The sequence below is a fragment of the Prionailurus bengalensis genome, chromosome B1, assembly GCF_016509475.1.
Source record: "Prionailurus bengalensis isolate Pbe53 chromosome B1, Fcat_Pben_1.1_paternal_pri, whole genome shotgun sequence".
Lineage (NCBI taxonomy): Eukaryota > Metazoa > Chordata > Mammalia > Carnivora > Felidae > Prionailurus > Prionailurus bengalensis.
Window position 1 is genome coordinate 13,846,830 of NC_057344.1, and position 24,330 is coordinate 13,871,159.

Genomic DNA, 24,330 nt, shown 5'->3' on the forward strand with positions numbered 1-24,330 from the left:
ATCAAAATATCCTATGGTTGGGGTAATACCCTTCTCCTTCATGACAGCTTGAATACGTATTAATATGAAAGTTTTCCAAAAATACTGATTTTTGAGTGACCATATTTGGGATGGGTAGATGGATAGATAGATAAATAGATAGTGAGATAAATAAATACAACCATGTTTGAGAGGCAGGATACAGACTGTTGGAATAATATTAGACTTAGAAAGCTAATAACAAATAATAATGGATTCAAATGCCAAAATATTGCCTAACACACTCCCTCAACATGTATATGAACACAGCAGGAAATCCAAAACAAAAGCTAATTTATGGAAAACTATGTATTCCTAATGACAGTTCAGACCAGTAGGGGTCCAAGTTACAAACTACATCTTTACATGAGATGCTTTCATTTCACATTGAAAACCGGGCTGTATCCTGTAAGCATGTATCACATCAAATCATTACCTTATACTAAAGAGGATTTTTCTGATTTTGTTCCATAAAATCTAATCACTGCACATGCGCATCATGTGTATGTATGTATTCATGAAATTGAAACAAAAAATGAGGAAATGTTGCCTTCAAAGCCCAAGATACCGAGGGAATTGGTGTGCGTGACGTGGTAGTTTGGCCTCTGCCATTTTATTTTCAAAATTAAAAAAAAAAGGGACAGCATTAGTATTCTAATATGTTGATATCTTATTGATGCCTGATGTTTTTGCCCATACTCAATGATGTAGTCTAGATATTCCTATTTTATTTTTTTTTATTTTTTTTTTTAAATTTTTTTTTTCAACATTTATTTATTTTTGGGACAGAGAGAGACAGAGTATGAATGGGGGAGGGGCAGAGAGAGAGGGAGACACAGAATCGGAAACAGGCTCCAGGCTCTGAGCCATCAGCCCAGAGCCCGACGCGGGGCTCGAACTCACGGACCGCGAGATCGTGACCTGGCTGAAGTCGGACGCTTAACCGACTGCGCCACCCAGGCGCCCCTAGATATTCCTATTTTAAAACATATTGACAGACCAAAGAACTTAAATCTGGGAGAGACCTTAAAGATCGTTCCGTGCAAGCTCTTCAGATATTTATATAAACGGGAGATACAAGCCTCAGAGAAGCCCAGTGACTTGCCGAGGTCCCACAGGTAGTTGGAGCCAGAATCGAGACGGGACCCAGTTCTCTTTTAATATAAACAAAGGCTCCACGAGGTGGCACAGGCAATATGTTGAAAACTGTGCCCTTCGCTATAGAAGGTCAAATTCTGACTTTCTTTTCTTGGCACCTCTGGTAACATGTTCTTTTTTTTTTAATTTTTTTTTTTTTAACATTTGTTTATTTTTGAGACAGGGAGAGACAGAGCATGAACAGGGGAGGGTCAGAGAGAGGGAGGCACAGAATCTGAAACAGGCTCCAGGCTCCGAGCCGTCAGCGCAGAGCCCGACGCGGGGCTCGAACTCACGGACCGCGAGATCATGACCCGAGCCGAAGTCGGCCACTTCACCGACGGAGCCACCCAGGTGCCCCTCACATGTTCTTAATGAATCTTCCTCAGAAAGATTATTTCGGGGAAAACGCACCACGGTAGATGTGAGGTCAGTTACAAGAAGGGGGAACTTCAAGACCTTAGCTTGCACCGGTGAACTTGCAAGTCTTTGGAAGCGTCAACAAAACTGAATTGCAGACCTTCTCAAGATGATATTTTCTGGTTCTCGTATTACCTCATATTTTATTTTCTGTCTTTGTGAGAATGTTTGTTTGATCTTGTAATATTAAACAGCACTTAGCCAGTAACGGCAGGCGCGCTAAGAACTATCCTCTAAGTTGCCAAAGCCTTAGAATGTTACTCATCAGGGTTCTGGTGGCATAAAGCTACGTTCAGCTTTCCGATGGCAAGGGTGCCTGCTTCTGTGTTCGCTTCACAACATCCCCTATAATTTGCTCCATGGTCCTGGCAGATTGCTGGACCGTGTCACCAGCTGTCGCCACCCCTCCTTCCCATCCGTGTTTGGCAGTATCCGAGAACACAGTCATGCCAGTAGAAATAATAGTAGCTGTGATAACAACTTTCATGGCATGGTCCCCAGAGACAAGATCAAAATTTGGCACCTTTTCTCGCAACTTGGAACTAAAAATGGCGCCGAACTTGCTGCTTGGTGGCGTATAATTTCCTTTAATGACACATTTTGGTTTCAAGTATGCCACATGCTGGCTTTTACGTATCAAACCAACATATACTGGGTAAAAACAATGGCATGCCCTTTTTTTCTATGGGGAAGAGGTAAAATAGCTATAATATCGCGGATTCCTTTCACCTCCCTCAGCCTTGAAAGGTAGAAGGAACGTATGCTATAATTTCTTTCACTCAAATGGCCTTTGAGTCTGAAAGAAAATGTCATCGTAAAATCTCGCCGATAATCCTTCACTAGAATACTGTCTCAAAACTATTTCGATCAGTGAGGGTTGTTTCTTTTTGGTCTTACCATGAGTTGGGAAAGCCTACAGAAGAAAAACTGAGAGATTATAGAATGGATTTTTTTAAATCATAGAAGAAATATTTCACTTTTAACATCTTCAGATTGGTTGTAATCTAAGAACACCGTGAGGCAACCTAAAACGATACAGTCTGAAGTAGACTATTTGGCTGTTAGTAGCATAGGTTGCTCTGGTGATTGGTGGCTTACCACCCATGTGAGTTACTCCTAGAGTTGATGATCATGATAGTTTGTTTTTTTTTTTTTTATGATCGACTTGGGTGATGTTCTTAAAAATATGCTCACTGCGTTTGAGGCTGACAAACGTTATTAGATATTACAACTAATTTTAAAAGACTGGGCGTCATCTTGGAAATCTAGATTCTCCTGCCCTGAGAAAAAAGGGAGGAATTAGACTCAGTGGCCCCAAGGCTGCTTCTTACGGTTAACAGTCTCAGAGGCTCTGTTAGTCACCCCTGTTTCTCAGGGACCCGTTCAGCCACAGAGATCCAGGCCTCTAAGATCCACTTGAAGCACAATATTGAAAAAACTGAATTATGTATTAAACTTTTCCCTTAACGATCGTCTCTTATTTTTTCAGAGCTAAAATCCTATCATTTATTCCCTTTCTTCCCACACTCATCTCTCTTTTTCCCCTCAGAGTGCATGTTTTACCCCCTAGCTGCAAAGATTCGTGTTCTCTTGCAACTCCCCACGCCTCACACTGCAGAAAGTAAAAAATCTATTCAAATACAAAGTGAGATGTTTCAGGTTAAATACTACAAAGTGTTATGGTAGTGCAGAATAGTTCTCAATTCCAGGAAGGCTTCATGAAGAAATAATCATGTCAACTAGACCTCCGGGTATCAGTCGAGAGCTCATCAGACACAACTTGGGGGGTGGCCTCCCAGAAGCCAGGAACGATAGGAACAAAGGCTCGGAAGCAGGGAAATTAAGGGCGTGATTTAAGTGGTAGACAAGCAGTCTGGCCAGTTCATGGGCTCTGTGACATATCCACATTGCTGTGCCACAGATCTCCAGCGTTTCGGCATCTTACGGAATTTACTCTCTGCACCTTTTAACCCACAACTCCCCGTTTTCCCTTACCCCTCGCCCCTGGTGACCGCCATATAAATTCGACTACTTTAGAGACCCCTTGTAGGTGAAATCAAACCGTATTTGTCTTCTTGTGACTGGCGTATTTCACTGAACGTAACGTCCTCAAGGTCCATCCGTGTTATACCACGTGGCAAGATTTCCTTCCTCTTTACGACTGAGTAATATTCCATTGTGCGTACCTACCACGTGTTCTTTATCCGTTCTTCTGTCGATGGACATTGGGATGTTTCTGCCTCTGGGCTGCTGTGAACAGCGCTGCTGTGAACACGAACGTGCACATATCTCTTTGAGTCCCTGCTGTCAGTTCTTTTGAGTTGTATAACCCACGAGTGGGATCCTGGATCGTACAGTTGTTCAAAGAAGCCTTTCCTCACTCTTCCCTCCAATTCCTCTGATGGAGTCACTTCCCCTTCTACATTGGTATCTTTCCTAAGAGAACACCTAGGAGCCTCAGAGAGACAAGCCCCCGCAGGGAGGGTGTGGGGAAGTGAAAATATACATTCGCTACTTTTGCTCTGTGTTAGATGGACTGCTTTTAAATAAAAATTTTAATTTTTTTCATGTTTGTTTATTTTTGAGACAGAGACAGAATGTGAGTACAGGAGGGGTAGGGAGAGAGGGAGACACGGAATCCAAAGCAGGCTCCAGGCTCTGAGCTGTCAGCACAGAGCCCGATGTGGGGCCTGAACTCAACGGACCATGAGATTGTGACCTTGAGCCAAAGTCAGACGCTCAGCCAGCTGAGCCACCCAGGCGCCCCAGAATAAAAATTTTAATTTAAGGGTAATATTCATTTAGAAAAGTATACAGATCATAAGCCAACATACCAGTGGAACCCCCACCCAGATAGAAAAATAAAATACTCCTGGCATTCCAGAAGTACCCTATGGCCTCTTGCCAGTCATTACCTAGCCCCGCCTCCCTAGAGGTAATCATTCTGGTGACTTTTGTTCCTACCAGTTAATTTTATCTGCTTCTGAACTTCATACGCATTGACTTACACAACATTCATGGGTTTTGTTTGTTTGTTTGTTTTTGTGAATGGATTCTCTTGCTCAATACTGTGCTTGTGAGATTTATCCATACCGTTGCATCTGGCAATGCCTTATTCATTTACATTGGTCTATAGAATCCCTTGTATGACTACACTATAATTTGTTTTTCCTCTTTCCTGCTGGCAGACATCTGGGTTTCCAGTTTGTGGCTATTACAAATAATGCTTCTGAGAACATTCTCGTTCATGTGTTTTGGTGCTGTGTGTATATTTATTTCTATTGGATATAAGGACAGACATTTGTAGACCAACTGGGGACTTAACCATAATTTCGAAGATGTTTAATACAAAGAAAATACATTCTAATTCCAGACAAACAGCGAACAAATGATTTTAAAATGCTACCATTTTCAGTGGGTAAGCATCTTGTATTTAGAAGCCAATTTCGACAAATGGACAGCTTCTGATCATATGTACTGTCAAAAAATAAATTAATAATTTGTGTTAGAATTTCTTTTTAATTTCTTTAATGTGAATGCTCAGTTTTAACTCAGAACAATTCAGAAGGAAAACAGCACAGTATAGGAAGAGAGGTCCTGAAATTGGGTCAAGAGATCTCGTATCATGAGTTGTCTTTCTACACTAACTTTTTAAAAAACACTGGGTAAGTCACTAACCCTCTCTCTGCCTGTGTTTCGCTCACAACAGGGATAATGACCCCCCTCAGGCAGTACATTATCAGAAGATAATAGACATCAAAGTATTTTAAAATATAAACACACTTGAGCAGACATATACTTACTGCTGCCATTCACAAATTCCATTCTTCCTTGAGTAACATTTTAGATATGAACCCAGGCCCCGCCCCTCATTAAAACCGCCAGAAGTACATGGAAATAGCAATATAAAACTGTGAAACAAGAGACCAGAAACGAATTTTTTAAGATTAAAGCTACATGAATGCTCTTTCTGTAACTTTGAAATACACACATGTAGTTTTTAAATTGCTGTTTTTCAGACTCTTAGAGTTAACCACAATAGCCCGTTGTTAATTCCATCATTATCCTATTACTATAAATTATTCTCCTCAAAAAGAGAATATAGTACAGTGAAAAGTACTCATACAGAAGAACCATGCCTGGAATACACAAATGTTCCTTATTAATATCTTTGCCCATCCTCCGCCGTCAGATACTATCTCTGCCTTCAGTTTTCCAGATCTAGTAGAAAACATTGTCTAGCCTGCGGCCCCCACAAAAGTCACGTTTCACCTCCTTCTGCGTGGATTTTCATATTCCACTGCCCCCCGGTAGAAGAGAGGACAGGCATGTTGTGGAATGCCTGTCCTCCAGGTCTGAGTTTAAGGGCAACGTCCACTGTTGACCTGCTTGAAACCTAAAACTCTGAAAAAGCCTCAGTTTTCGGAGTGGCTGGGTGGTTCAGTTGGTTAAGCATCAGACTCTTGATTTCTGCTCAGGTCATGATCTCACAGTTCTGTTCGTGAGATCAAGCCCTGCACCAGGCTCTGCACTGAGAGTGTGGAGCCTGCTTGGGATTCTCTCTCTCTCTCTCTCTCTCTCTCCCTCTCCCTCTCTGTCTGCCCCTACCCTTCTCTCTCTCTCTCTCTCTCTCTCTCTCTCTCTTTCTCTGAAAAATATTTTTAAAAGCCTCAATTTTCTCAGATTTAAAATGAAAAAAAAATAGTATTAAGTGGGGTCTTTGTGAAGATTCAGGGAGATAAAACAGGTGAGGCAGTAACACACATTTGACACATAGTAAATGTCCAGTGAACGTTTTCTTTAAAAAGAGATCTAACACTAACACAAGGAACACTGTGTGCAGGCTTGCCCACCTAAGCTCTCTGCCCCGGGGGTGAGGGGCTCACAAGAGCACAGAGCTAGCTCCCAGCCACTTCTGGACAACCCCCTGCCCCCCAACTGGCTCATGCATAAATCAAGGATTGATTTTACCCTTCATGAGTAGTGGCACCAGACGCCTTCCCATGGCTTCAAACGTGCTTTCCAGCTCAGGCATTGAAGGATTAGCTCATCCGCCTTTATTTGCATATGTAGTTTATTTCACCGATTTTCCCCGCCTTTGTCTGCCAAGACTTCCCACAGAGTTTTATTGCACCAGTGCTCAGTAATTTCTATCGCATTTTTGACTTTTATGAGTTTGCTGCCTCTGTCTTTGCCTCTGTCATTTTTGGAGTCAGTCTGACTGACACCCTGTATTTGTATAAAAATCTCAAGTTACACATAATGAGCGTCAAGAGCACCACTCAATACCAAACGCCCAAGATTTTCAAAGTACATAATACCCCAAGACCAAACAACTTGTTGGTCTCTGTTTTCAGTGCGATGTTAAGAGATGTAATATTACTGGGTAGGGTTCTCATTATACAACATCTTAAGTAGAACTGGAATTTCATTTTATTGAGATTTTCTGTAAGACAAATATATATGAGAAAGCTATTGCCTAAAAAAATAAAACAAAAAAATTGCAAAAAAAAAAAAACAAAACCAAAATAAAATAAAATCACTCTCCAAACACACACATAAGATCACTTTCTAATATTTGACATTGTGCAGTTTCCGTTGATTCTCTCTCTTGAGTCTCTCTCTCTCTTGACTTCAAAGTCTATTAAAACCAATAATATAAGCAAATCTATCATCCTGGGAGACTTTTTATGTTACATAAAAGCCCACGATGATGATAAATTATTTTGTGGAGAAACTTTGACCCTTTCGGAATATTTATCATTGGCATGCCAAAGTACGTCTGTCAAACCTCCTGTATGCAGGACCAGTTCCCATTATTTCATTCAAAAATTGCTGAAATATCTGAAACCTTGAAAAACGTACGAAGCAATAAATGTTTAGAAAGCTCCTGACATTTTGCCGCTCAAATACTAAGCAATTTAATGCAAAATGACATGTGAAGCTATACTTCCTTACAAGTTGACAGTTTTTGAATTCAAGGATTCTATAACGTATATCTTAATCCTTGAAAAACCAGAGTTTGAAAGGAGTTGCTGGCAGATTATGATTCGAGAGGGGAGTATGTACATTTTACAGATATACAGGGTAGATGTAGCTCTGTGTGTATCTGTTTGCTGTGTTTCTTATTAGGGTTATGTTTGTATATTATTATCATATATATGATATATATTGATACATATATTAATATATATTAATATATATTGATATATATGCTCATATATTATATATGATATATGTGATATAATGATAACGTATTATATATATTATAATAATATAATATATTATTGTATTATTATGTTTGTATATTATTATACAATCACTTATTATGATTGTATTTCAGGTATTGTTAATGAAAGATTGTGAAACTTGTAGAGTGTTGAAATCTTTTCAAATCAAACTGTTGAATCTTTTAACTTTAATTGTATACGGTACTAGGGGACTTTCGTATACTATTTTCATATACTATTATATACTATATACTTTTCGTATACTGTTATGCTAGTGCAGTCATTAATCACTCACTAATAATATAACACCCTACTCTTATCCATTTACTTCTTTTATATTATTAACTTTTCCTTTAAATTGCTGTGTTTTCATCCACAACTGTTTTCTTGATTTTGAAACCTCAGAACATAGATTTCGTGAACTTGACAGACACTTATTAAGACTTCCTACGTATAAGGTACAGGAGATACAAAAGTAAATGAAAATGGTCTTGACAGAGATGGTCGGCCCAGTCAGAGACGGCTTCCCCACATCGTTGGTGCCTACCATCTGAGTGATAAATGGATATTTTACAGTGGATGGTGAGCATTACAGACACAAGGGACTATATGTTGAGAGCTTCCATGGTCTGGTCAGGTGACTTCATATAGTTCAGTAGAGTACAGAATAAATAAATGAAATACTTAGGTACTAGGAGCTGTCCTGCTATGTATTAACTAACTGTCCATCATATGCCCCCATAGACCTATACTATGTAGAAAGTTCATATCTATTAAGTAAGGACCAACCTCATTTTCTAAGTAAAACTAGTATTAACAGTATTACATCATTTAATCCCAAGTTGAGGATTAAACCAAAATCTAACATCTAAACGCCTCTTCTTTCCACTGTGCCAGTATAAATGTGTTACTGCATATGTTGCATATTTAATAAGGGCTTGCCTTTTGACAGTGGTACTTATCATGCTGTGTCTAACAATACTTCTTAAACACTATGTCTTTCTTCACCTCTCTCGTAAATTCCAATACGTATCGTGACTACAACTGTGTCTCCCTGTGGATATTTAGCCTCCTTGGGGATTAATTCTGAAACTGTATTCTGTGGAACACCAATGGATGTTTAGTTGAGTGTTAGCAGTCAGTATTATTACAGTGATTGTTCTGAATATTTCAAATATATTAAAAATAAAATTTTTCAAATTCTATTACATTTATAAATTTATAATTATAAAGTCGTATAGTCGTCTACTTTCTAAATATTTTAAATTAAGAAAATCAGTAAACACATTTACAAAGTTTTCATAAATTTGCAAGCTTATCATACCCACATCAGAAACTCTACGTGAACTTACCTGACACATAACATGTTACATCATCCATGCCATTTTTTAATGGAATGTCATAAACTCGTCTTAAATTTAGAATAGTCCGGTGTTACTCTGTTTTGTGCATCTAAATCCATTCTGATCATTTCGTAGGCCAGCAAATTTATCGGTGAGACCAGTTACTTTTTCCCTTAGTCCAAATGAGTAGCGTCATGTTTCTTGAGAATATAAGGATGTTGCAACGAAGGTTTCGACATGTGCAAATGGCCTGAGGTCAGGCAAGTTTAACAGATGTCACTGCAGAGCACTTTACCCCTTACCTCCGCGATGGTGAGGAGTGGAACTCGGACAAAGCAGAGCGCATAGAGATTCAGTCCCCAGAGTTTTCTGGTACCAATATGGTGCTGCAATGATACCTACACTGCGATTGTGTTAGAAGCTGTTTATTTTCTAATTGTTGCAACACAGTCATCTTTGGTATTTCGGAACACGGAGATGTTAACGTTATGTACGAATCCTGTTGTAAACATGCTCACCATGTGCCGTCCTAGCTAAAAACAAGACTTTTCAACAACTCGCATTCTTTACCCCCAGCGATGCATCTCTTTGGCCTCAACTGGCAGCTGCAACAGCCCGAAAACGACACATTTGAGAACGGAAAAGTGAATTCTGAGGCCGCGCCAACAAACACTGTGTCATTACCTTCTGGCGACAATGGTAAGAGAAAGCGCTACGTGTCGTGTGTGTTTCTTTTCATACCTCTTTCCCATAAATGCATTTGATTCCGTGTCGCATCCAGTTATATCTGGGAGAGGGAAACGTTTGAATTTTTTTTTTTAACGTTTATTTATTTTTGAGACAGAGACAGAGCACGAGTGGGGGAGGGGCAGAGAGAGGGAGACACAGAATCCGAAACGGGCTCCAGGCGCCGAGCCATCAGCACAGAGCCCGACGCAGGGCTCGAACTCACGGACCGTGAGATCCTGACCTGAGCTGAAGTTGGACGCTGAACCGACCGAGCCACCCAGACGCCCCGAGTGCCCCGAGAGGGAAACGATTTTGAAATATAACGTCATCTTTTAATCAGGGGTTTTTAGGCATTCACCTGAAAGATTGGAAGTTCCCGTTTTTATTATAGGAATAATACGATTTTCTGCCTTCCGATTTGATGGCTGGGCATTTCTAGCTTTCCCTCCTGCAGTTGTGTATTTGGCTTTACTTTTAGTCTGTAGAGAGGCTATAATTCAATATATCGTCTCTTATATTATCTTGGGCATATTAAGCTTTGTTTTCATTCAACTAGCTTATGGAGTTATAGTATAGAATACTATATTAATTTCGTTATAAAAGCTTTCAAATACAAAATACGTTAAAGGATTAGAATTTATTGACCTTCCTCTGAATTTATTGACCTTTCTGTAAACCTTCAAAAGTTTGCACTTTGGGGGCGCCTGGGTGGCTCAGTCGGTTAAGCGTCCAACTTCCGCTCAGGTCATGATCTCACTGTTCGTAAGTTCGAGCCCCGCGTCGGGCTCTGTGCTGACAGCTCAGAGCTTGGAGTCTGCTTCGGATGGTGTGGCTCCCTCTCTCTCTGCCCCTCCCCAGCTTGCATTCTGTCTCTCTGTCTTTCTCTCTCTCCAAAAATAAATATACATTAAAAAAAAAAAGTTTGCCCTTTGGCTAACAGACTTTCAAAGCATTTTGTTCTGAATTTAAAACGGAATTTCAGAGGTTTGAGAATGTTTTATTTCATTTTTCCATATGAACTCCCAGGAAAATGTATACATACGTGTGTAGATTTATATTATATATAATACAAGATTATAAACCTGTCTATCCTGTCTATATCTATATTGTATATCCCTGTCTATTATTTTGATATGTGTGTGCGCGTGTACATATGTTTTGACATTTGGAATTCTCTGGCTTTTTGCAAAATGTCGTAATACTTCATATCGCAAAGCAACCGGATCAGGATACCTTGTTTTGTCTCATAAATATATCATCTGCCTTTAAGCAGTTCCCAAGCTTTTCTTCCCCCTTGTTTCTTCTTATCTCGTGTATTTGTATTCTGCTTTGGCATCAATTATGTTCATCCTCACATGGCTAGTTTCTTTGCAAGACCAGAAAGAAGCTATGGTCGATTTATACATAACATAACATATATTTGTTTATTTTTATGCATATGCTACTACTTTACGTGTAGCCATTCACCAGGGCTAACACTTCCGTCGGGGGTTTTTTTTTGGTCTCTGTGTTCTCATCTTCTGTTTTATTTTAACAATAATACCCTATGACGTTTCTCTTCCTTCTTGGGGAGACTGAGGAATTCTATAAGACGTAGGATTTTCATAGTAATAACAAACACCCTTGGCCCCACACCTGTACGGAGCCTTTTAAAATTTTTTTTTCAACGTTTATTTATTTTTGGGACAGAGAGAGACAGAGCATGAACGGGGGAGGGGCAGAGAGAGAGGGAGACACAGAATCAGAAGCAGGCTCCAGGCTCTGAGCCATCAGCCCAGAGCCTGACGCGGGGCTCGAACTCACAGACCGCGAGATCGTGACCTGGCTGAAGTCGGACGCTTAACCGACTGCGCCACCCAGGCGCCCCTGTACGGAGCCTTTTAATACAAAGCTCTCCACGTTCCAAGAAGCTGCAAGCTGGTGACTAATATGTCCCCACACCCGAAGTAATTAAAACAGTAGGTGAGGGAAATTGCAATTAAGTAAACAATTATGTAATTTTTCGTATACTGATAACACACATGTGAACTGATCGAATAACTGCACAGAAATTAAGAGTGTTTATTTTTAGTCTATGCAGATTGAAATGTAGCCTGTCTCTTAAAGTAGATGGTTTCTGTAAAAAAGGCCCGATGCACTTAACGACCCACACATGTAGAGAACTTTTTTTTACAGACCCAAGAAATTAGACTAAAGAGACAAAGGCTTATTGTAGACATGTTTTATTTTACTACATCCTGCCCTGTTAGTATGCTGAAAATGAAAATAGGCTAATTCAGTTTCACAATACTCGAAAAGCATAATACTGAGAAAGTGTGGATTCAGAGATGCTCCTCGAGCCTTGTGCTGGTTCCTGGGATTTGGCCAAGAAATCCCTCCTCTGCCTGCATCAACGTTCCTCCGCTCGCCTAAACCGCTATTCAAAGTTTAGCTTCTTCACCTGTTTACTTTGTAATGTTGGTCAAGGTGCTCAGTGGTTCAGATCTGTGAGCAGATTTTAGGACAACCTTGGAATGAACTGTCTGGGATCCTGTCAGTTCCAGGCATTTGAAAGAATATCATGTACATACGGCTTCAGAAATTCTGTGGCTGATAAGAGTTTGCAACTATCCTGTATGACCACAGAGAGAAGTCTGCATCATGTCGGAATCCACATACCCACACACACACACATCTGAAATCTGGTTCCCAAAATAATGCTTATCCTCGTTGTGTGAAACACACCTGGTTTTCTTTGTTTTTTGTTTTTTGCTTTCGCTCTATTTTATTGTGTTTCCCAGTTACACAAGTGCTGGTTGAAACTCACTTCGGTAATTCCACAGTTTGCAAAAGACTGTGGTCCACAGTTTCAAAAAAACACTGTTCTGAAAGTCCCCTCCTCTGAGAGAGACTGCGGTTCCCCAGGTGACCCTAGAATGCACTGGGTTCGGTTTTTATGTGCCTGTGGAACAGCTGTATCTCCATGGAAGTAAAGTCACTTCCTTCAAGCCTTGTGGAGAAGCCCCCTACCTAAGGAACAGTCAGCAGATGTCCCAGGATGAGTTAGGTTCCCTGGAGGAAAGCTGAGTCCCCAGCCGGCCAGCTGCCCTGGGAGTTCATACGAATGTTTCCTTTTGGAGAGAAGGCCAGCTCTTGACTCAGACCTTGTCCAAAGTGTGACCTAAACAGTAGTCACCTGTCTTCTTTATTATTTCTTGAATAGTACCCTCTCTACCCCCCCCCAAAAAAACCCTAAATTATAAGGAATTCTTATTTCCATTTTTCCAAGTAAAGCTTCTTGGTATGTATCTTTTAAATACTTAAAGACACGGGGCTCAGGGGAGCGCGACGGGACTGCGTTTGCAAGAAGAGGGAGGTACCTTAAGATCATGGCTTTTAAGCCTTTGTGATGATCCTCCAGTCTCCATACACCATCGTCCACTATTTCAGTTTTATAAACTACCCAGAGAAATATATCACGTCATCTCTTTAGAAATTCTAGATTACAACCCTTAAGAAATCCTTAGAATTCTGAACAAGGCTCCCTGGGCGAATTAACTGTGCTAAACGTAGTGAGACAATTGACTCGTGGTAGCTTCTAAATACAGTACTTTTGTTCATTCAGTCCTCTTTTATTTTTATTTTACGAATACAATTCTAAGGAACAATCGTGGTGCTAAGGTTTCTGTAAACTCCCTGCTTGCTTTTAAGCTCATTTGAACGGGAGTTTCTAAGCGGTATTTAGTATGTAGGAGAAGAATTTCTATTATATGCCATGATCCTTTATCGATTATTCCTGAGACCGTCTTTGACTCCAGATTTTGGAGATGAGATGTCAGAAGTGTGGGGTCTCAGGCGAAACCGATAGATGTGGACAATGTGAAGGGAGAGGTAAGAATGAGGTTTTTGAGCCTCCAGTACCAGTCTCTTTCCAGAAACTAAAATTATTCCCCTGGACCAAGGAATTCATGTAGTCTGATGTGCTGGAAACAGTCACAGGGGCCTGTCTTCAGATCCCAGCTCCTTCATTTATGTCCTTTGGAGCCTTGAGCAAGTTACTTAACCTCTCTGAGCTTGCTTTCCTCGCATGTGAAGAGGAAATAGTCATGGCCATCTCCTGGCTCACTGACTCCCAACAGTCTGGCAGCCTGGCTCCTTTGCCCATGGCCAACTCTTTCCACGATCGTCAACAATTTCTCCAGATCTTCCGACCGTCCTCGGAAGCCCAGCTCTCTCCGCGGATGGACCTTTCCAATCAACAACATACAGAAACCTTCAGAGGAAGTTCTCTCAGTTTCCTGGAAGCAAATCTCCATGCCTGTGTGTGTCTGGATCTACACTTCTCACTCTTTTTGCCCCATACTTAAGGCTGATCTTTCCGTGAGGATGCTTGATTCCAGTCCGTATCTTCAAAGTAGCCCCCCTATTGCCACCTTCTAGGCAACATTGGAGACTCCGGAGGTTTTAAAAACAAAAAAATCCTTGACTCTACTTCCCACTCCAGCTCCACCTTATTTTTCTCTTCTCCCTTTACAGACAACCTTCTTTTTTTTTTTTAATTTTTTAAATCTTTGTGTATTTTTGAGAGAGAGAGAGAGACAGAGAAAGCGGGGTGGGGAGCCACAGAGAAGGAGACGCAGGATCCAAAGCAGGCTCCGGGCTCTGAGCTGCCAACACGGAGCCCGACGCGGGGCTCGAACTCATGATCAGTGAGTTCATGACCTGAGCCAAAGTCGGGACGCTCAACCGACTGAGCCACCCAGGCGCCCCTACAGCCAGCCCCTCTTGAGTGTAATCTCTCTCTGTTCATTTCTTCACCATCCATGAATTCCTTTCTCATGGATGTTCCTACCACCACTCGTCAAAACCGATGTCTTCCTGAGTTAGCCATTGCAGTGTCTGTATCGTCATTGAATCCTCTTCAGTTGTTACCAGATCTGAGTTCTTGGTAGCATTGGATAGTTAATCTATCCCTCCGAATTGAAATGCTCTTTTCTCTTAGCTTCTGTGATACCACATCTACCTTGGCTCTCTTCCTGACTTTTTGGCAGTGACTTCTCAGCTTCTTTAATCGGCTCGCCCGTCTCCGCTGGACCCCTCCACGTTGCTGTTTCTCAGGACTCTGCTCTTTTCAGAGTGTAATTCCTCTGGGTTCTCTTATCCCCTCTCCTGGCTTCGGATGCATGCGATGTGCTTTGCGCTATGTTACGTTCTGTGTGTTCCCAAATCAATATGTGCGGCGTAGATATTTCTCTCTCTTTGAGATCCAGACACCGACTGTGTAAAATCTCTCCAAGTGCCTTTGGAACTTCTCCACCTGCGTGTCTTCCAAGCACCTCAAACTTCACGTGTCTAAAACTGAACCCATTGACTGCTTTGGTCCTCTATCACTGCCTAACAAGCCACACCAGGAGTCCGTGGCTTAAAAGAACAACTGTTGTCATCTCTCCTGAATCTGCAGATGGGGAAGTTCCTGTGTTTGTGCTTGGGTCTTTCGTGCAGTTCCTTTCAGATGTCAGCTGGGGCTGTTTGAAAGCTCCACTGAGCCAGAAGTCCAAGGTGGCTGGCAGTTGGTGCTGTGTGTGAGCTGGAGCTCGGCTGTGGCTGTTGACCAGAGCATCTAAACAGGGCATTCCATGTGGCTTGGACTTCTCAGAGCATAGCAGCTGGTGCTGAAGGGACGTATCCCAAGAGAGGGAGCATTCCGAGAAACCAACACAGACGTTACAAGCCTTCTCACATCCTAAGATATTGGACATCTGCAGATGTCCCTTTCATCACATCCCGTTGGTCCAGAGAGCCAGGATGATCAGCCCAGATTCACGGGAAGGAGAATCAAACTCCCCCCTTTGTGTGAGGAAGTGGCAGGGATTCATTGCGTAAGAGCCTATAGAATGGAAGATGCCGTGGGCGCCATCTTTGGAAAACACAATTGCCGTCATCTCTCTTTCCAAATCTGTCTCTCTTCCAGGGCTTTTTGTGTCAGGAAACGGCATCATAATTCACCTAGTTACCTGGGCCGGGAGCTGAAGAAGCAAGACTGTCTCCTCCTCTTCTGTCACCTCCATATTCAGGCAATCATTAGTCCTGTCCACTCCAACTCCACAGTGTCTCTTGGATACATCATCTCTCACCTAGATTCTAGAGGCCACCTTCGATCTGGGATATTACATCTCCAGTCTTGTCCCACGGTCTTCAGACACAAATTTGAGATAGAAGTACCCTACCTGATCTTCCTCAGTGACTTAGATTCTGGTCGGATGCCTTTAAGTGACTTATAAGGCTTTCCACATTCTGGCTGTTGATCACGCCATACTCTAATATAGAAACAGTACGGGAGGAAGATGGAGTATAGGCTCTTAAGCCTACCCCTTCTGGCCTCACATCCTAGTTCTGATCATTAACGGCTTTGTTACATGGGACAAAGTATGTAGCTTCTTTGGCCTTAAGTTTTCTCATCATTGGAACAGTCTTAAGCATTCAGCGGAAATACTGAAAATGGTGTATCGTACATAAAAATGCTTGAAAAATGTTTGTGCCTATCACCATTACTACTTAATGTAGGCCTTCTTTGCTAGAGTATGAGGCACAGACCACATCTATCTTCTACTGCCCTGTCCCAAGCTCTCAGCACAATTACAGACATGTAAAAGGTGCTTACTACGTATTTGTCAATTGAACATATGAAAATAGCATGACTAAATGATATAAAGTGCCTAAAGGACCCACCACAGCGCCTTGCAAAATATACACAAACCAAATGCTGGTAGGGCCTCGTGGTTAAGAACTGAAGCTCTGTCGGGGCACCTGGGTGGCTCAGTGGTCGAGCGTCTGGCCCTTGGTTTTGGCTCAGGTCATGATCTCAACAGTTCGTGGGTTCGAGCCCCGTGTCAGGCTCTGTGCTGACAGCTCAGAGACTGCTTAGGATTCTCTCTCTCCCTCTCTCTCTGCTCCTCCCCCTCTCACTCACGTGCATGTGCTGTCTCTCAAATAAATATTCAAAAAAAAAAAAAAAAAAGAATTGAAGCTGTGTCACTTACTGGGTGGCTTTACATAAATTACCTTCCCTAACCTCCTGTTTCTGCATGGGGTGGCACTGAGGTTTAAATCAGAGAACACACGAAGGATGCCAAGCACTGACTGGAACGTGACGAGCGTTTGATACATGTCAATAATTATTAGTTCACTCTTTTTAACGCAGTTCTAGATTTTGCACTTGTAATTTGTAGCTAAATTTTTAAGAAGATGTATCTTTAAATCATCATCCAGAGTATTCTCTAAAGCAAAATAGAAATCCTTATCATTAGTTACTTCTTATTAACCAACTCCTCCTGGCTTAATATTTTTAGTTATTTGGGTTTTATGAAAGGAATCTATCTTATCCTTAAGATTCCTTTGAATGCACAGTACTGTGCATTTATTTATTGAGCATGTATTATGTGCCATGCACAGAGCAAAGCTCTGAGAACATAGCAATAGGAAAACAAAAGGCACAGTTGTTCTCAGAGCCTGTGAATTGCTAGGCAAGATAGAAGTCAAGCAGGCAATGACAATGAGTTAGCAAATGCATACATAGGGGAAAATTGAGGGCCCTATAGTAGGATATTTCAACACGACCTTTATTTAAAAGGAACAATAAGACAAATGCCAAAATTCAGCATAGAATAGTTTGGGATAACGTAAGACCAAGAAAGGCCGTGAATTTTGGCTAATATAACTCTGGAAAATTACTTTTCCAATCAAACAAAAACTAACAAACAACACATTCCTTTTGCACAAATTTCCAGTTATAAAATCAGTAAGTTATGGAGTCTATCTGCAGCATGGTGATCATGGTTAATAATACTGTAGTGGCTATTTGAAAGTTGCCGAGAGAGTAGAGCTTGAAAGTTCTCATCATAAGAAACAAAATTATAACTATGTGAAATGATGGCTGTTAACAAGACTTACTGTGGTGATCACTTCGCAGTTGTATACAACAAAAGTCAAATCATTACATTGTACTTCTGAAACAAATACAATGTGTGATGTCAATTATATCTAAACAAAGGAAATTTCCAACTCCTTTTGTACATGTGTGTATGTATATATACATGTACATATAGGATTCATCCTGTTTAAACAATATAATTCAAGTGCTTTTAAATTTCACTTTATTGGTCATCATGCATGAATTTTCTCAGCTACTAGACAATTTCAGAGAATTAAAACTTAGAGCAGTTTAAAGATGCCGGTGATCTGAAGCAATGAACTAACAGTTCGGCAGGTGCCTTGAGTTTTACTCAGTATTGTTCATGGTATGTTTGTTGCAATGTGTAATAATAGTTCCTTCATTAGGTGCTGTATTGATTTCGTTCATTAAACTGTGTTTGCGAGGCAGTTGTGTTTTAATTCGCTTTGCTTGCGAGGTAACACTCTGTGTCCGCAATGGTAAGTTACGGCGTGTGGTTGTTTATAAAAAGAGATGTTCTCTCCGAGATCTCAAAGTCAGGGTCTGAATCCAAGGTTAGGTCACAGAGTTGGAGGGTGGGCTATTGATTGTCTGTAAATGCCTAACCTTGCTTCCTGACATCTTAATTATTAGTGCTTCTGTGGGACTCCAGATGATATTATCACTTACCCTCCTCAACAATTGACTTAGACTTTTACAGTTGGATTTCTTTTCTGCCTTTCCATTTTAAGAATTAAAGGCTCGTTTATTCCCATCATATGCAGGCAGCAGATTCATGATAGGTATGGCAAAATATTTAGTCTCGCGCATCGTTGGGTGGTTTTTCTGATGTCACAAAATAATGTTTAGATACCAAGCCTCCTAACTACCAGTATGATTGCAATATTCCATTTGATCCTTGTAACATCTAGGGTTGGTCCACCATTATTTATACAGTATCTGAGAGCTCAAAGCATTGTTAATGCGCTATCTGAAAAAATGCCATCTACCGATGTGTTTGCCTCTAAACCGTGGCTCACCCAAGAGGGCGAGGAGTAACAATGGCTTTGGGGACGTGGCCTCTTTCTGTTTTCACACTCTGACAACCATATTTTAAGACGTGGACTGTTGGGACACATAGTTACTGATGAAAGGGAAAATCACAGTTAGTAGGTAAAAAGACTCCTAGTGGCTCCCACATTCAGGCCCAACAGGATACGTTGGGGGAGAAAAACCTTCAAGATGATACCCTATTGTGTTTGAAGACACGGTACACCTCCCTCTTACTGTGAAGGCTTTAATTGGTTTGATTCCTAACCTACAAGCTTTGAGTTTAGAATAACTCCAGGGCACTCTGTGGCCCTGTCTATTTTTTCCTCCGTTCTTCCTCCTTTATTCTCTTAGTAAAACCTACAAACAACCTTACTGATTCCTATGATCATTCCCAGGTTCAGGCTCCGGGGGCTTAAGGATGGAGTGATCTCAGTAAGGGAGGAGAGAGCACGCCAGAACTGGCCCTCCTTTTATTTCCTCTGAAGCCAAAATTTTCTGGAATTCAGGACATGATGAAAGACATCTGTGTCCAGGCTTTTATCTGAGAGGAATGATGAGCTTCAGAGGAAAAGGTTGTTCAAGTATTTACAAGTTTATCAAGCCGTGTCAATGGCTCGCTGACTCCCAGGTGTGTTTCCGATCAATAAAGAGCATTTGGAAACGCTAACAGGAATGACCACACTTGACTTGGCCAAATTAGAGACCGGCCGGGACTTGAAAAGCGGTAGTGCAGAATTTAAACAGACAAAGCCCCTTCACAAAACTGTGGTCCCCTGACATTCAAACTAGAGGCTTTAGCAGGAATGTCATACGAAGCTGCCTGTTCAGTGGATTTAAGCAGAAGAAAGTCAGCGATGTCCTTGTATCTCTACATCACTGATGATAATGAGAGGTCAGGTCTCCATCTACCTTTTAGAAAAGACACATTCGAAGACTTTAATTCAAAATAAATTCATTCTAAATGGTGTCATAATTGGAAGCAAACAGAAGCGGATGGCCACTTTAGGCTGAGATTCATATTTCATAGGAAAAGCTAAAATAGATGCGTGACCTTCATACTGTTTCGTTCTTGTGCCTTAAAACAAATTATAAATACAAATTTTAATTAAATCTTATTTCCTACCACCATAACGTTCATACATGTTTTTAAAAAGCCTGTTTCCTTTTATACCAAATTACATTTATAATTATTAGTTGTACACATTTGACTGAAATCAACCTAATTATTATAAAAATGCTAAACATTTTTATAATTATTAAATATAAAACGAAAATGTATCAAAAATACCTCTCTGAATGAGATGACTGGGGACTTTTCCAAATAATTCATGTATTCACGGATGGATATTAATGTTTATTTGTTTTTGAGACAGAGAGAGAGAAAGACAGAGTGTGAGTGGGGGAAGGACAGAGAGAGAGGGAGACCCAGAATCCGAAGCAGGCTCCAGGCTCTGAGCTGTCAGCACAGAGCCCGACGCGGGGCTCAAACTCACGAACCGAGAGATCATGACTTGAGCTGAAGTCGGACACTTAACCGACTGAGCCACCCAGGTGCCCCCATGGATGGATATTAATTATTACAAAGCCAGGCAAGATTCAGGATCAATTTTATTCCTGTTTTTCTTTTTTTATGAATATAAACATAAGAAATCTTAACCACAAAATAAGCAGAGGGGAAGGAAAGGATTTTTTTAGAGTGATTTCAACTATTTGAAATCCTTATTATTCGTATGTCAAGAATTTGTGACCTACTCCTTTTTTTTATGTTTTTATTTATTTCTTTTGAGAGAGAACTGGGGAGGGGCAGAAAGAGGGAGAGGGAGAGAGAGAGAGAGAGAGAGAGAGAGAGAGGGAGAGAATCCCAAGCAGGCTCCACACTGTCAGCGCAGAGCATCTGGGCTCAATCCCAGGAACCATGAGATCATGACCTTAGCCAAAATCAAGAGTCGGACACTCAACTGACTGAGCCACCCAGGTGCCCCTGTGATCTATTTCTAAAACGTGTGTTTAGTGGTCTACAAGCTGTTGGTTCCATCACATTTCTTCTTCAGTTTCATTGGAAGCACGGAACTGAGAGCCACCTGCTTTCACACATATTTGTTACCAAGTTTTCCGAACCACCCATTTGTCAGCCTCTGTGCAGTATACCCCCCAAAAAGAAAGCAAAACACTACTAATCACACCCGTTACTCTTTTACTCTGTGGCTTTGTTTAATCTGGTATGTGCAGAATGGGGTGGAAGATGGACCTTGTGTTCATTTTAGTGCATCTTTGTTATTGCGATATTTTTTAATGCTATTGTTGTATCATATGCTTTAAATGTCTCTAACTAGCTCATTTAACTTACGGGAAATGCTATATAATTTACTGGCAGAGATACTACTCATTAAAATCAAACTCTGTCAGAAAAAGTCTGACTTATTGTTTCAGTTCAAATAAATTAATATCCACGTTGTCACAGTCTCACAATTCTGAACTGCTACGTGAGGGAGACAGTAGAGAGACAGATAAAGCACAAATCCTTGCCATGAGTTTGGCAATTGGACTGAATAAGGCATCGCTGCCTTAATTATTTCTTACCTCACTGATGTTCTCTTGGCAGTCAAAAAACTCTACTGGCAGTGAAGAGCATCCTTTGCCAATGGTTGGGATGAATGACAAGGTCATTGCACGAAAAGGTTCTCCCTCCTTCTTGATCTATCGGATTTCAAAACCTACCAACAGCCTTAAATATTCCAATTCTTAATGCCACAACTTTGTCCTTGATAGAAATATGTGCAAGACAAGGAAAGACACTAAAGCCCTACCTTGGGTTTATGGTGTCTCGAATAAAGGAGGCTGCATCAACAAGAATGCTTTAAATTTTGCCTTTGTTTGCACACTGGAAGCTTTATGCTCAAGACAGTGCGTCATCGTAAGATACTGAGTATGTGAAAGGTCCCTTCTGTTGTAAAGCGAGTCTACATCCGGGAATTGTTGAGGTTCTAGAAGTGAATTCCCTTAAAACAGACTACTCCTTTCCTCACTGAAAAGTCTTCATGAAAAAAAGAAAAGAGGGAGGGAGGAAGGGAGGGAGGAAGGAAGGCAGGGAGGAAGGGAGGAACGAAGAAAGGGAGGGAGGGAGGGAGGCAGGAAGGTCTTCAAGTAATCTTCCTACCTAGGGATATGACTACTCTTACTGGAAGACTCCTGGACTAAACGACCTCCATGGGCACTTGAACTCTGAGATGCTATGATGTTATGATTACTCAGGCTTTTTCATTACAGGGAGACAAGAAAACAATGATCTCAAGTACTACTGTCCCCCTCCCTTCAAGCCTATTCAGTGAACCTTGGTTTTTTGTTTTACAAATGAAAGAACCTTCTTTCTGAAAGAGAGCCACCTGTTAAATTGGGTGGGACTGATAAGTCATCACAACACTTACTGACACAACAGTACCCACACCTATCATTTCTATACGAAAAATCCTAACCCCTCGAAATCAGTATACGGAGAAAGCAACAAAGCAAAACCTAAAACCCCAGAAGTCATCACTTGATTACTGTTTCCAAAGCTAATGCTTTTGGGCCAAGATGATGGTTTGGAAAACAATTCTGATTCGTACCATTTTAAGTTGCCAGTATTGAAAGCACAGGTATGTTATTAAAGTGACCAAAAAAACATTTATAGCAGCAATTCATAGGATCAACACCACTGAGTAGATTCAATCACATAAACCTCAGAGAATAACAATAGAACTTGTTAATAACAGTAAATTATAACAATAGCCTTAGTGATGTATGAATTTGATGAACGTGTCCACATATGAGCTATTTCCATAAATATGACATGTGTGCAAACCAGTCTTCACGGGAAGAAGGGACGACTACTTTTCTCAGTATTTAAAAATAGTTTCACGTGTAAGTCAACCAAAAGACAAAAAACCTAGCAGGAATTTAGTATAAATTATAACACGATGAATATCACATTAGAGTATCTATGTCAGTTTTTATGGAGCGCCTGGATGGTTCAGTTGGTTGAGTGTCTGACTTTGGCTCAGGTCATGATCTCATGGTTCATGAGTTCGAGCCCTGCATCAGGGGTTGACAGCTCAGAGCCTGTAGCCTGCTTCAGATTCTGTGTCTCCCTCTCTCTCTGCCTCTCTTTCTCTCTCTCAAAAATAAATAAACATTTAAAAAAGATTTTTAAGGGTATCTATGGCAGTTTTTATGTAATAAGAACTGGTCATTTCTTCCCAATAAAAATAAGTTTTCAAAAAAGCCTATAACTTTATATCCTAAAATTGAAAGCTAAGCAGATTCTCTAGCGTGGTTCAGTGGGTTACCACACCTGATTTTATATGAAATAGATCCAAAACTTCATAATTTAAAATAATATTTTTTTAATAAAAAAGCAAAGATTTCACTGCTGACTATGTAAAACACATAGTTTTGGAATTCTGCATTCCTCAGTGTGAGTCTTTATCACTCACTTTGGGCAGGTATTCACTTCTTCGAGACTTAGTTTCTTCATCTCAAAATAATACTGACTTCAGGGAGTAGTGGTTTTTTTTTTTTGTTTTTTTGTTTTGTTTTGTTTTTTAGTTCCAAACAGATAGTATAGGTGAAACTGCCTGACAGATCATGGGCCCTCAGTAAAAATTCCATTTCTCTCTCCGCCCTCCTTCATCTTTTCATTAAAAGCTAATTTATGACATAGGGGCACCTGGGTGGCTCAGTCGGATAAGCGTCCAGCTTCGGCTCAGGTCACGATCTCACGATTCACAGGTTCGAGCCCCGTGTAGAGCTGACGGCTCAGAGCCTGAAGCCTGCTTCGGATTCTCTGTCTCCTTCTCTTTCCTCCTCCTCCACTCACACTCTGTCTCTCAAAAATAAATAAACATTAAAAATTTTTAAAAAGCTAATTTGTCACATATGTAGGTGTTTCCAGTATTGAAAAATTTCTGTGAATAAATAGGTCTTGGTTAAAGGAAGCAAACATAATCTTGGATTATAGTAGGATTACCATAGTGGTAGGATTCTATTCTTTTGTCTTTGTGTTTAGCTGTATGTTCTAATTTTGCTAAAGATGAATACATATTACTATCATAAAATAAATATTTAGTATTTCAGTGAATGATGTGGTTTATACTCTGAGTCAATACATAAGAAATTAGCGAGGATTACTATAACCCAATTTTTGGGTTTTATTCCCTAGAGCGTATTATATTACTAAATTAAAGAAAAATTGATCTGGTAGCTGAAATGTTAACAACTGCCATGGTTATGGGCATCGGGGGAAAAAAGAGAAGTGGGATTGTAAGTAATGACTTGTTAAGCTGTTCGTACAGCCCTCTCCCGCGTCACGCCTAGGTTACCGCAGCTATATCCTAACGTGTCTCCCAAGTCCAGGCTTCCCACTATGGTCCCACTGCAGTGGTCACTCCCCACCCTTACCTGCAGAATATGTGTTCCAGGACCCCCAGTGGATGCCCGACACCACAGATAGTAC

At 40.8% G+C, this 24,330-nt stretch overlaps 1 protein-coding gene across 17 annotated transcripts in view; it reads left to right on the top strand.

Moving 5' to 3' along the window:
- Positions 1-24,330, top strand: part of TENM3 (teneurin transmembrane protein 3) — a 453,850-nt gene that overhangs the window by 302,982 nt on the left and 126,538 nt on the right. For all 17 annotated transcript variants that reach the window (XM_043557955.1, XM_043557965.1, XM_043557986.1 and 14 more), the window contains one exon: positions 9,725-9,847. In XM_043557955.1, coding sequence (XP_043413890.1) covers positions 9,725-9,847 — 123 coding nt within the window. The remainder of the gene's footprint in view (positions 1-9,724; positions 9,848-24,330) is intronic.